At 34.8% G+C, this 14,132-nt stretch overlaps 1 protein-coding gene across 1 annotated transcript; it reads right to left on the bottom strand.

Moving 5' to 3' along the window:
- Positions 1-2,556: 2,556 nt before the first annotated feature.
- LOC136821874 (probable serine/threonine-protein kinase nek3) lies at positions 2,557-13,584 on the bottom strand. Its single transcript, XM_067078120.1, has 5 exons — positions 13,175-13,584; positions 10,490-10,816; positions 5,677-5,835; positions 4,297-5,004; positions 2,557-4,125 (listed from the first exon to the last, which is right to left on the bottom strand). Exons 1-5 carry the CDS (start codon positions 13,542-13,544, stop codon positions 3,506-3,508), a joined length of 2,184 nt encoding a protein of 727 aa, XP_066934221.1. The 5' UTR covers positions 13,545-13,584; the 3' UTR covers positions 2,557-3,505.
- Between the last annotated feature and the right edge of the window lie 548 nt (positions 13,585-14,132).

Genomic DNA, 14,132 nt, shown 5'->3' with positions numbered 1-14,132 from the left:
ATAGAGGAAAATCCTTTATTTTAACATTTTTGGAAAGCAGGATAGTTGGGCTTTCCAGATTGGGCTTATTTTTTTTAATCGGTTTAGTAGATCAAAAGTTATGACGGAAAGCGTAAAACTGTCATTTTTCCCAAAACGACAAGGCGTGCACGGGGTGAAGTTCCCAGAGAGAAGGCGTGGTAAAGGTTAATTTCGAAAAATATATCACTCGAAAACAAAGGAATTGCTAGATTCAATCCGTCATCAAAAATACGGCGCATATTTTAAGGCTTCAATTTTTCTTGCCTGAGAAAGGTTAGAGATTGACCTCTAGCCCTTCGGGCTTGAAACTCAATGGGGTGCATACTCGGCGCCTTGGGCCCCGCAGGGTTGCTAGTAACGGCTCGAATTTCAGTCAGGTTAAAAAAGGGGTACTTTTACCCATATTACAATAACATTACCCCCGTCTTTTTTGTCATTCTATAAGTATTTACAAATTTTGTGTTCTCAAGTCTCAGAAAGTCAGAAAATAGAAAAGACGAAGAGATAGAATGGAAGATAGGAAGTAGAAAAAGTAGAAAAAATCCTGGAGAGTCATTTACAATCTACACACGACCGATATGGTCTGCCAACCGTTCCGCTTGGCTTCCGTTCACAGGGTGGGTCATTGTTTTTTTCGGGAAATCGGAATTGAAATCGGGATTTACTTTAGTCGGATTAACTTTCTTGGATATTCTGATTCTGATGGTGTATATTCTGGGGATGCGGCACATCAAAGGCCGACTATAATCAACTAGAAAGTTGTGTTAATGTGTAAAAGACAGTTTAGTGGGCAGAAAATAGGTTAAAAAAAGAGGATACTTTGCAAAAATGGTGCTGGGAAGTACTGACGGACGGTAAGGTTGTTTTATTCTCAAAAGTTTCTCTATTCTTTGTTATAAACACGGTTATGAATGAAACATCAAAAAGAAAGAAAGATTTCACGCTAAAAATTATCGTTCTCTCTATCGAAGTCGGGTTCCTACATATCCTAAATTCTCCTACACAGTTCAAAAGTGATTCTATCTATTGAAAAGGTTTATTTTTTCTAAGATCTCACCTGTCAAAGGAATAAGAAAGAAAGTTGCAGAAGCAGCCGGCGAAGGGATTTTTTAGAAATATGTGTTCTTATCTTCTAGGAGACCAAATGTTATGACCTTTCAATTTTTTCTACAAATGATGAGTTCTGATTTCTAGGAAACCTTTATCGCACTATTTGTCTCCCTAAACTTGTCACTATTTTATGGTTTGATGTGTTCTAAAATCTAGGAAAAGCAGTTCGCCTAGACAAACTTGTAAGATATTTATTTTTCCTCCACGAAAGATGTGTTCTGAAAATTTCTAGGGTTACTAGGCAACAAGATTACATCAATTTTTGCTTGATTATACCCCTGTCTCCTTAAAAGATGTGTTCTGAAGCTCTCTAGGGTTACCTAGACAACAAGAACAAGTTAGATGACCTTGATTATACCCCTGTCTCGTCAGAACACATCATCGTTTCTAGAGATTTCTAGCTGATTAATTTCGAAGATCTGATCAGAACAGATCAAAATTTCTTGCTGAAATATGCTCTCAGAACACATCGGAAAAAAAGGTCGCAATGCAGGATAAGAAAAGCACGACAAATTGTCTCGTTTTTGTTTCTTTTTTTGCAAATGACAAAACTGGAAAAATATTATATTTTGTTAAAATGCGGAACAAAAATATATTCTAACTTAAAAATTTCAATCACTTCCAGCTACTTGAACTGCAAACAGGGCTATCTTGTAGTGAAATAAAACGTTAGGGGACAGTATTTCAGAGTTTTTAATCAGAATCGCAAACTCATCTTAGATAAAGCACTCCAAAGACCAGTATTCTTTACAAGAGCAGTTCCAGGAGCTGAAGTATGGCGAAAAAATATACAATCATGCACATAAAGAAAAGAAAAAAAAGCTCACAATAACATAATACATACACCAAACAATAACAATTGTGCTACCAATTTTGTCATTTCATCACTTTTGCATTCGCCACAAAAATATAATATCTAATAAAACTAGAAATTCAAAAAAATATAAAAGTAGGTTTTCCACCAGATTTATTCGAGCTCCAAATGTTTCAATGTTTCTCTAAATCTTTCAGAATAAGTACATTCAATTTTGAGGTAGGTCTTTAAAACCAATCACTCAAACAAAGAGAGTCACAAATTAGAATCATTCAAATTGACTGATTTTCTCATTAAATATCTAAGACGTCTAAACAATACAGTCTCTCAGAGAACCGTTTTGTACCAAAAATAAAAAGACAGTAAATCGGGGAAAGCGAGTAGTGTAGTAAAAACACGAAAAAGCAAACAAAGAACATAACCTATTTAACCAAACAAACAATAAACAAATTTAATCAACTTTTCTTAAAAATTGTGCTAGAAATTTTCACGCTAGGGGGTTCAGGATTCACACATAACCATGATGCAATCTATCTTGATAAAAAAATGTAAGCCAAAAGCTCTTCTTGTCCAAATTATTGAAATAGCAAATTCATGATATCCACCATTGTAATGTCTTCCACGGACCCAACAGCTGATTGGTCAATACGTCACTTGCAACTAATCAGCTGTCGGGTCCGTGATGTAATGTTAGAAAAATTGCAATGGCGTCATGAATAGTTTCAGTAATCCGTTCTACACCGTAATTCGTATAATATGTCTTAAATAGGGGAAGCTTTCTCGTTTCCAGCAAAACTTTCCTAGCGCCACTTTATAACAAAAAAGACCAACCAACACTCGGTAGGTGAAAAGTAGCTTTGTCCACACCGATGAAAGCAGCCAAGAGATCCAGAAAGTGCGCCAGGGATGTTTTGCTGGGAATACGAAAATAACAGCTGCCGTTCATTGACAAAAGGATTACACCATGGTTATAATGAATTTTGGGTTATGAAATTTTAATTATATAATATTTATATATGTACAAGCCAATTCAATTCAGCGCTATCAATTCATCAGTTAGGATTTCTCATCATTTAATATTACGGTCTTTCAATGTGTGGGTAAAAAAATATAATTTTTTCTCAAAGTACGTATCAAAATAATTTCTCATTACAGTGTCATCAATATATTTAGTCATCTGTCACGAAGGCCAGTTCAAAATCCAATCTGTGATAAATATATTCAACCTCATAGAGCTTAGACCACTCGTCAATAACAAAACGATTCGCTCCGTTTTTATTCATTTTCAGCACCAGTTCATACTGGTTGTTTAGCCAAGAGTTTACGATACAAAAAGGACGCAAATTCATCAAGGGAAAACATGTGTTCTTACCTCAAAAGTTGACCCTGTATAAGTAAAACTTTTAGATGCAGTCGTTAGACCATCACAGTTCAATTTAAAAAGCTTAGAATTTACGAATGCTTTCGATAGAAAATTTACATCCTTTCCATTTGCACAAGATATCATTTGGTCTATTAGTACCATCATTATTTTATCAATTCATTCAAATAACCCATGTTCTATTTCCGACAAAAGGCCGACTTATGTGGCGAAGCAGGATTCTTTGGTTTGACAGGACTATGAAGATGCGAGAAAGCTGAAGTATGTAGATGTTGGCTGTCAAAGTCCAAATCATCCATTGGTTCCTGCTTCATGTCCTGAATCAGTACTGAAGGCTCGTTGGATGCATTCTTTTGGTTAATAGAGCTTAACCATAGATTGATAGTGGCTTGAGGAATATCGAAATGACGTTCTGCATCTGCTACGCTGTTACCTTCGGCTAAGTAACTGATGATTTTATCTTTATCAGTGTTTGAAGCGAATGTGATACCCATTCCGTCATCATCTTCATCTTCATCATTGATCAAGTCATCGCTGGAGTTCACCACAGTTGTTTCCTCAAGTATGGTGGACGAAGAAGGAGCAACAGGAGATGGAGTTAACATCTCAACTGAACCTGGTGTCAGGGTAGGTGCAGGAGACAAACCTGTATCACTACATGAATCAACATGTGACGTGGTACTGCTTGTTAACACACACCCTGGACTGATACTGGGCTGGAAATGTTGTAAATACTGGTCTGTGTACCAATTTTCCCATTTGTTCAATTCTAACGTTTCCTTGAAATCGGTGCACAACTCTGTCAAAAGAAATTGGAAGTCTTGGGTATTGTGGTTAGTTTCCTGAGTGAAATTTTTTGGTTCTTTTGAATAGAGAATGTACTTAGAGAATTTCAACCCTAAAACTAAAACTAAATGGAAGTATTTTAAGGGGATTTGAGAGTGAGCTGAATGAAAGAGAGTTGGCTTACCATCAGCACTAACAACATCACCACCAACGAGTGCCATCAATTCCCTCTCACTTTGTGTACGATTGATTGCGTTCAAATTCAATGCTGCACTCGCGTTCGATGTCACAACAGGCTTGGTAACTTGGCTCAACAAGTGTTGCATTTTGGTTGTCGAAGGTGCTGGAATCTGTTGTGTAGGCGTTTGAAAGGTGATGCAGTCAGACGGTGGTCTCATTAAACGGTCACCTTCATCGATCTCTGATTTGACGGATACCGGGTTTATTGATTTCGGATATGTCGGTGATAGCTCACATTCCTCGAGTTCGTCTGTGAGTTTACTAGGCTGGATGCTGGTCATATTATTTGGCAAATTGGATAGTGGTACGGTAACAAGATAAGTGTTAACGACCCCGGGTTGCGCTTGACCGATCAGCTTACTAGAAGTTTTGATTTGTTCCTCTGTAAGGAACAGTGGTTTCTCAGTCGGTGAATGACGATTTTTATTGGTTTTGGTGTCTGTGTTAGATGCAGGTGCTGTGCTCCCAGTCACATTACGCGGTTTTGTTAGTAGCGCTTCAAGAGCACTTCCACTTCCGATTTTTGCTGATAGATTACTGTAGTCTTCAATGTTGACTTCAAGTTTTGGTTTCTTTAGTTCAGTGATGGTGGGTGTTTTGGTTGTACGTAACACACCTGGAGATTGACAATTACATCCACTACTTGTGTAGTCTAAATAAAGAAAGATTGTGTAAGAATGATTAATGTACAAGCTCTGCCACCCTTAACTCCGTAGCAAAGACACGTTAAGCTGTTAACAACGTTAATCTATATTTTATCCGAACGAACGAACGAACGAACGAACGAACGAACGAACGAACGAACGAACGAACGAACGAACGAACGAACGAACGAACGAACGAACGAACGAACGAACGAACGAACGAACGAACGAACGAACGAACGAACGAACGAACGAACGAACTTTAACCGCATTCGTTTTTCAAAGCATCATCATTTCAATCAAAAGGTTAACCATGTCACCGATGTAAATAAATACCATTCTTGAAACCAAACTTGATTTCTTTTATTTATTTAATACTTTGATGGAAAAGATTGGGCTATTCCAGAAAAAAACCATTCATGGGGGGTGGAGGATATATTGTCCAGGGGTATTGAAAAAACCCTGAAATACTGCCATGTCCATGGGGTGAATCTGCGATGTCCAGAGGTAAATATTTGTGTCCAGGGGGTCAACTTGATGCTTGTCCAGGGGTAAAACACGTGTCCAGGGGGTGAAAAATCGAAATGTCCAGGGGTAGATCACAGAAAAAATAATATATCCTCCACCCCCCATGAACGAATTTTTTCTGGAACAGCCCATTTCAAGAAATTCACACTTACTTCTTTTTCTGAGAGCACCAAATCCAGTTTGATACATGTTTGTAGATGTGTTAGTATTGCTAGTGGTAGATGCGTTGCTGTTTGCTTTATTGCGTATCTCCTCTTTAATAGTAGCTCCTTGCTTCAGTAACGATGCGATATCTACATTCTTCAAGTTTCCTGGAAATAAAAGTCGAAATATAGTCTTCATGAGGTTTAGAAAGTAAAGGACGTAAGTAAGGGTTGTATTTGGTTTGTAGCTTGACGGTAATTTTACCCTTATAAGTTTAAATGTTTCTATTGAGACAAACAATGTGCGACTAAAATCGTGGTCATTTCTTAGAAAATTAGCGGGAAAGAGAATTTCTGCCACATTGGGCTGTTCCATTAAATCTCCATACAGGGGGCTGGACGAAACTATTCAAGGCAAAAAGAGATTCTTAAAAATGTGTATGGAAAATGAGAAAACTTTCAAAAGAACCCTTGGAAAAACTCATTGCCTTCCTTAAAAATGAGGGTGGACGAACTAAAATCAGTATTTCACTCCCTGGAAATTTTAGAACAACTTTTACCCCCTGAAAAAATGACAAATACTCTTTCATACCCGCTGGCAATTCCTCTCCGATTACCCCCCCCCCCCAGGAAATGTTCGTCCACACCTCTGTTTGGATACAAAATGGAATGACCCATTATTTAGTGAGAGATTGTAGAAATTTCGCAACTTTGACGGATCTTTATCGAGTAGAATTAACACAACACTCAAATAAAAATGAGCATCCATACAAGATAATATTTCAAAAATATGCCCCTGAAGCCATGATGCCACAAAATGAAAATAAATAAATAAGATATCTGTTACCAAAACGAAAATATTCTACACACAAGAAAAACAACAATACAGAGCTAAGTAACGTAGTAGTAGTTGCTAGTATATGTTTGTTGTGATAGTTCATTAACACTGAAATGTCTGGCATTCAAATGAGCATTAATCATCCGTTTTAATGATATGGTAAGTGATTAAGTCACCTGAAAGTGATCTTTGTATGAACTCGTCATTAAGATGTTATTATCACTATACTGTTAAAATCATTTTATAATCATTATTATCTCTTTAGTTGCCTGCTAATACAGTGTAGTTCCCATAATTCGAAGACGAATGATAAACGAGTTAAGGAGACTTATAGAGAATCGTCCATAAAGATTTGAAAACTGGAGGGACCACAAACCCTGTCTAAGTTATGGAATACATTTTTTTATAACCATACAAAAATCCAAAAACTGGCTTGGAGATGCTTAGATCTAGAGATTGACAAGTCAGGAAATGCGTTGACGAATGCTTATATCCTAACAAAAATTTTGGAAAAATTCCGAAAACCCGTAAAATTCCAGCCAAAAACTAACAAAATCTGAAAATGAAGGTTCAAGGTAATGCTTAGCATATGCTTCAATTTTTACCATATCTAAGCCTACATAATGCTTATAAGCACAATGCTTATAAAGAAAAAAACATCTATTTAAGATATTCAAGTTCAAGTCTTAGACACTACACCATATTTCTTACAAAAGAATAATTTAACATGCGCAAACAATGAAACTAAAGAGCGAAAAAAGGTCAGAAAAATGATGATATCTCAACGCAGCAACCAGTCATACAAATCAAAAACCTTTTACTTCTCGAGGTCGACTTGATGAAACATGATATATATCACATTTTTAAAATGACTTTTTGTTTACATACTGTACTAGGTTACAGATTCGATCCTGTCAAAAACCACTTTTATTCATTCATCAATAAAACTTAATTCGTCAATAAAGTAAGCTAAATTTTAAATGCTTGAAATTACACCGAAACTCAAGACCTTTAGTGTATGATAAATTACCAAACACAACCCGACCAGGAAACAGTGCCTTCACTAGAGTAAAAAAAACTTAAAAATTAAAAACATACGTCTTAGAAATTACAAGTAGTTTGGATGAAGCTGTAGTAGTCAATGGGGATTTCAGATAACCTAGAAATCTTTAGAAATACTTTTTCTTGATTATTAAAGGTTCGACTGACTATCAAATAATCTGTTTAGCGTCTTATAAATCATTCCATTATAGGTGCATATATAGTGCAAAATATTGTCAATAAAGGTGACGGCTGAGCTAGCTGTATACTTATGAAAAAATTAATCAAATGATTTTATGTGGCATCATTGATAATGAGAATAGTCTGGTTGTGATAGAAGATTAATAAAATAGACTCTATCAATTAAAATGTTCAATGCACAATTAAAGAGACACAAATAATACCATCACGAATACACACTTTTTTTATAAACAATTCCAAATTTCGGGTCAGGGTTCGGTTTGCTTAGCATTCTAGCTCATTTTCTGAAAGATTCCTAATATTATACCATATTTATGCTCATTGGATCAAGGTCTATCGTCTGCCATGGTTAGATTATCTAAAAACTTTACGAGACAGTGAAAAAACATCGGCTAATTATTTGAGGCATCGAGCCATAACAACCTGGTGGGAACCTGGTTGTTTAGAAAAAACGTAGTCTGTACACTCTACTTGTCCAACAAGCTATGCATAGACTATTATATCTCTTGCATCAGAAAGAGACGAAATCTAAAACCAATAAATATTATTTCATCCATAAAGCTTGCAGTTATATATGAACTCTTCATTTTTATGAAAAAATGAAGAAATTTCAATAAGAAAAGGAAGGATAAAAATAAAATATCTAAAAATCGAATCAAATGAAAAAAACGAGGCCAAAAGAACAATACAAAAACAAAAGATAAGCCTGCTGATTTCAACAAATGATAAAAGCATTGACAAAAAACCTTTCAAGTTTCTTTTCCAACAGAGCTTCAAGATGCATAATCTCTAGATAAAAAATTGTGAACTCTAGATTGCACTTTTTCGTGTTCTTAATTTCACCAAGCCGTAAAAGCATAACAAACTGTTCTATCGGATTAATAAGAAAGGGGTGCATGCTAATCATAGATTTCCAATGAAAGATTTAAAAATAATAAAAACTGATAAGGTTAAAAAGAGATAAATCTCAATCACTCACATGCAAAGACAAATGAGAGGAAATTAACATGTCTTTCAACCCTCATTTCTACGTGTAGACATTTAACAAACATAAATAAAGAAGCCTTCAAATTCACAACAGGAGCAAGCGGTTGTACGTTACACGTTGTACACAGTTTGATAAAGGTTCCATTCCATGCACTCTCTGATTTCAAAACTTTGTGAAACTGAAAGAGACTTTTAACGATCAATCATGATTTGCGTTTGAATGTGTGGAAAAAATGTGTTGAAAACATTGCAAGGATCTTTCAAATCAATATCACGTACGAAGGAATCTTTGGTTTGACAGTTGAAGAATTCCAGTAGACTGAGTTGAAAATAAGCACATGCATAAAAGGTTGTGGAAAGGTAGAAGGTGACAATGAAATCTTTGGATTTTGGATAATAATATATCTATGTTTTGCTGTGTAGAAATTGTCTGTACGTTTGCTGTCTAACTTTTCTCTTCAAAGTTCATCATTTTCACTTTAGATTTACAGAGAACTCACTCTAATTCGAATCTCTATAATTCGAACTAAAATATTGGTCCCCTCAGCTGGAAATCGGTTTAAATTACTCTCTGTAATTCGAATCTTTCTCTAATTCGAAGAAAATGTTTGGCCCCATGAAGATCGAATTAGAGAGAGTACTACAATAACTGTTTCAATCAACTCTTGTTTAAAAAGTTTTCATCTAACTATGCAGTGTATCCTCGAATTTCTTTCTTCACTCTAAAGAAATAATTTTCTTCAGCTTCTTCAGTTGTTGATTCTTTACATTAGCGAAGAACAGCCTGTCTAAATAGAAAGTCTAGTAGGCTACAGTGTTGAGGTTTGAGAAAAAACTCACACAAGAAAACTTCGTAATAATAAGGCTATAGACATCTATCTGTAGTTTTTCTACATCTTTCTTTAAGAGGTCGAAGCCACAATTATATTAAAACAAGAATGTCTATATAATAGAATTAGAGATAAAACTGAAAGCTAATACACTTTATAATCGTGTCCCTATTCTCTGAGATGAAGGGTTTTGTTTTTAATAAGAGCCAGGTTTATTTTGACCACAAAGTGAAGTATTTCTATATCTTTGAAAAAGCTGTTCGACCATCTTCCCTGAAAAGCTGAAAAGACGATTTACATAAGAGACTGAAGCCACAAGCAGCTACTAAACTAATTTTACATATCATAATTCATTGCGAATAAACGGTGGTGTCAAACAATTTTAAACAGCTTATAGACAGATTCTTGAATCTTGGAATCAATTTTGTCTCTGGAGCTCAATTAGACATGAGTGGAATTGTAAAAATGTGATATTTTAGCAACAGAAATTAACCTATGTAGGCTATAAACAAAGAAAGGATGTATTTTCTGATAGGAAAGTTTTGTTATCACTAAGTCGATAATAACTCTAAATCACAAGACTTAGATGTTACTTTATTATTGAAATAACTTGTTATGCAGATGTTTCTTCAATTGCTTTCAAGGAAGGGTGATGAAATATTGCATGGAAGTTCATAATGGCAATAACATTTTGAAGAATAATTGCGAAATGAATCAAAATAGAAGGTATGTTGTATGTAACGTTTTGACTGCAACTTGGCTTTCTATTCACTTTCCTGCTCATAGAAACAGTCACGACTTCACCAACTTGAAGTTACATTATTATATCTATGTATTTAGGGTGATAGACAAATTGTGAATATAATTTTTGTAGTGTGAATACATCTTTAAGGTGAAAGAATTTATTTGAAGCATTGAATCCTACCTGAAAATCTTTGATTGGTGTCTTTTTTCGTCAATTGTGAATTCTTTACAAAGTCAAGGAATCCAGCGACCGGAACATTGTAAGCTTTACCAATAAGCTCAGCTCCTTCACCTGTCTGTAAGAACCTTATTAATTCAGCTTCTTCGATAATGATTTGTGCTTGAGGTTTCTTTCCAGTAGAATTGGTTTTTGTGGATGAGATAGCCGTCATAGAATTAGGTGAACGCCTAGAAGAAGTGTTACTTCCTGTAGGTGAGATGGTAGGTGTGCCGGACGTACTGTTTGGTGAAGGAGTCTTCACCGTTGGTGACCTTCTGGTCGAAAAGGCTGAAAAAGAAATAAAACAATTCAAGAGATCAGCAATCATTACTGAAAAAATGAATATGTCACTTTTATATAAGATCTTCTGAAGAAATTGGTAAAAGGGAATTGGATCTGTAGTATTTTCCTTATCCTTTTTGAAATCTAATCAGTAAATGTCAAAGAAGAGCCTTCGCGAAGAAAAACTTTCAATACTGAGAATGAAAATATCGCTCTCTCTAAGAACTAAATTTCCCGAAGAATCTGTTGGTAAAAAGGGTTATCAGATCAGTGTTTTACTAGTGTTATTGTTGAAATCGGAACCTTATATTCTTCTCATTTTGCTCACTAATAGTACCCTCGGTCTTATATAAAAACCACGAAAAGCATTACTATATCATATAATTTCATTACATTTCTTTCTAGCATGAAGAAAAAGAAGCGAAGATATCTACTATAAATGGATTGAGTTTGGCGTGGATTTAGTTTGGCGATTGGCAAGAATGCGATTTTTGACGGGGATTTAATTTGGCGGTTGATCAATTTTGTAAAAATTGGCAGAAATTTAATTTGGTGAATTGGAATTTGAAGACTCTAAAATGATTTAAAGTTATATAAATATACTAAAAAAGTTTGAATTTTCAAATAATCCTCGTTTTGGCAAATCTTGTCAAAATTCACAAATTGGGCCATTCGCCAAAATTAATCCATTTTAGGTATATGATGAATCAGGAAAAGGAACCTACTCCACTTTTGATCATACGGCCATAACTTAGTCATTCATTTATTTTTATAATTGTTCGACCACATAATTCTCATGTTCGTACATTGAATAACTGGATTTTGGGCGTATCATTTTAGCCTTTTTCAGCCCTAAAGGCGTGGTCAATGTGTTATAAACAGCAAAGCCTGATATTCTCCAAGACCTTTTTTAATCAAAAATTTCATCAGTGGGAAAGAAAGATCCATTGTAAAAGTTTTGTATCATTTTCTTTTCATATTTTAGAGAGTCAACATTATATTGCTTTTAGCGACGCAGAAATGGAACACTGTGACGATATTAGTAAGAAATCACTTTTTTTTTTGTTCACAGGAAAAAGCACTTTCGGTTTCTATTTGCAGATACCTTTTTGAGGTATTTTCTTTTCCTCTTTGGGTTAAAGGAAAAGGAGAAAAATTCGAGTGCTTCCCTCATGACTTGTTTAATTTATTATCGACTATGAGTTTTCTGTTGCTAATAGACTAAATAAAGTTTAAGAAGTACTTCCTTCTGCTTCCTTGATTAAAGGGCTACATACACTACACAATATATTGTCAGGCAATATATTGATGATATATTGCTGAATGTCGACAATATATTGAAAAGGTGTCCGCAATATATTGTCAGCTCGATTTGCAATATTCCAACAATAAAGGGGGATTGTTTACAGAAAGAAAATTCCTTTTTATAATAGAGTACCAGTTGTTTACTTCGTACGTTACGGTCCGCAAACCATATTGTCGAATATTGTTCGTCAATATATTGTGTAGTCTAAGTAGCCCTTAAGTTCAAGAAACAGTTTAAACTTAATCCTCTGTCATTTTAAATCGTAAACAAACAAGCTAAATGAAAAAACAAACGGGAAAAACATATGTGTCACTTCATTATCATGAATAAATTACATACTTTTTATAGTGTAGCTTCTTATTTTAAACTTTCCAGGTTAATTACAGCGACCCCTTTCAGGTCAATACACAGGTTGCAAAATTAAAGTCTGAACAGTCTGAAGACAAATCACGCTTTTACTTGAAATTGTTATGTGCTTGTTACATGACATTTATTTCTGATTGGTTCGAATTTATTGACACTAATAAAGTTATCAGCTGTAAGTTGTAAAGCAAGTAAAATAGAATCACGTGAACTTTTTCGAGTAATCACATGTTTTGACTGCATTGATATAATTTTGCAACCCGTGTATTTAGTATAAAACAGCTTTTAAAATTATCATTCTTCATAGAACACCGACCTTGTGAAATAATAACAACACACGTGGTTAACAAAATAAAAAACGATTGAAGGGACAATCAATCAAATGGATTAAAAAACGTTCTTCCGAAATTACTTTCCGAAGACAAGTCATAAATTTTGTGCCAAAAATTTGGCAATTTGGAATTCTTGTAAACAAGATCTTAAAAGGAATTTTCACGCAAAAAAATGCTCCAGCACTTTAGATTCGATTTCCGCATCTATAGGTCATATAAAGCTAGGTAAAAATATTACACAGTGTCATGTGGTTTTTCAAGTATAAAATATTATAATAGATATCTTGGTAGTTTTTAGAAGAAGATATTTTTGGGGCTCATTTGGACGGTTTTTTAAACGTAAATTGACCAAAAGGATCTCACCATTAGCCATAGTATAAGTATTGAGGGCATCATTGGTGCTGTTCGATTTGTTGCTATTGCTGTTGGAGGTGTTGTTGTTTTGATTATTGTTGTTACTCTCTCCATTCTGAGAGTTGTTGATCTTCTTCAACCAGCAATGCATGGTGGATTTTGGGATTCCAAAAAACTTTTCAGCGGTTCTTAAACTGTTACCTTCCTTAATGAAGGCGATCACTTCTTCTTGTTGCTGTTTAGAATATGTACCATATGATTTGGGTGCTTTGAGTGGAGCCAATAATGAGATACCGTTAAATAAAGAGGGAACTGTAGATGATTTTTCCTTGGAAACTTTTCCAATGGTTGATGTCTTCTCGGGCAGAGAAGTGCCCATCTACGTGTTCAAAAACAGGGTCGCAATTTTTTTTAATGAGCTGAAAAATAAGATGTAGAATGATTATGTACTGAAAATATGATAGTGTGTGTTAGTTAACGTGTTGGTGTGGCAACTGATAGCTTCTTTAAGTAAAGCTGCTGTTAATTTCTACTGCAAGATGTAGCTTGGTTAGTTTTAAAAATTAATCACTACACCATTTTACCAACGATCGAGTCGACAAGTTGGACTTCTAATGTTAAATTTGTGACCCAAGACTAACAACCTCTCTTAAAAAGCCAAGCAACATTGGATGTAGATAAGGTTTTTAGTTTCATTTTTTTCAACACATGGATATCCATAGTATAAGAAAACCATACAAAAGCATACGAAAAATTATGTAGTGTTTTTACGAAACTTATCAAGAACATGTGACATTATACATATATCAATGAATTTTTTGAAACTTAAACAAGCGTGTATCTCTTGAAAACATGAAAGTCTTCTCAGATATCACTTATCGATTCAACGTTTGGAGTAAAACTTAAGCAAACAAAAACACCAAGCTCTATTAAAAGGACTCTACTAAATGGTCATCACTTTTAGATT

This window comes from Clytia hemisphaerica, unplaced genomic scaffold (genome assembly GCF_902728285.1).
Source record: "Clytia hemisphaerica strain Z4C2 unplaced genomic scaffold, Clytia hemisphaerica genome assembly, whole genome shotgun sequence".
Lineage (NCBI taxonomy): Eukaryota > Metazoa > Cnidaria > Hydrozoa > Leptothecata > Clytiidae > Clytia > Clytia hemisphaerica.
This window is presented reverse-complemented; position numbering and strand designations above follow the sequence as displayed.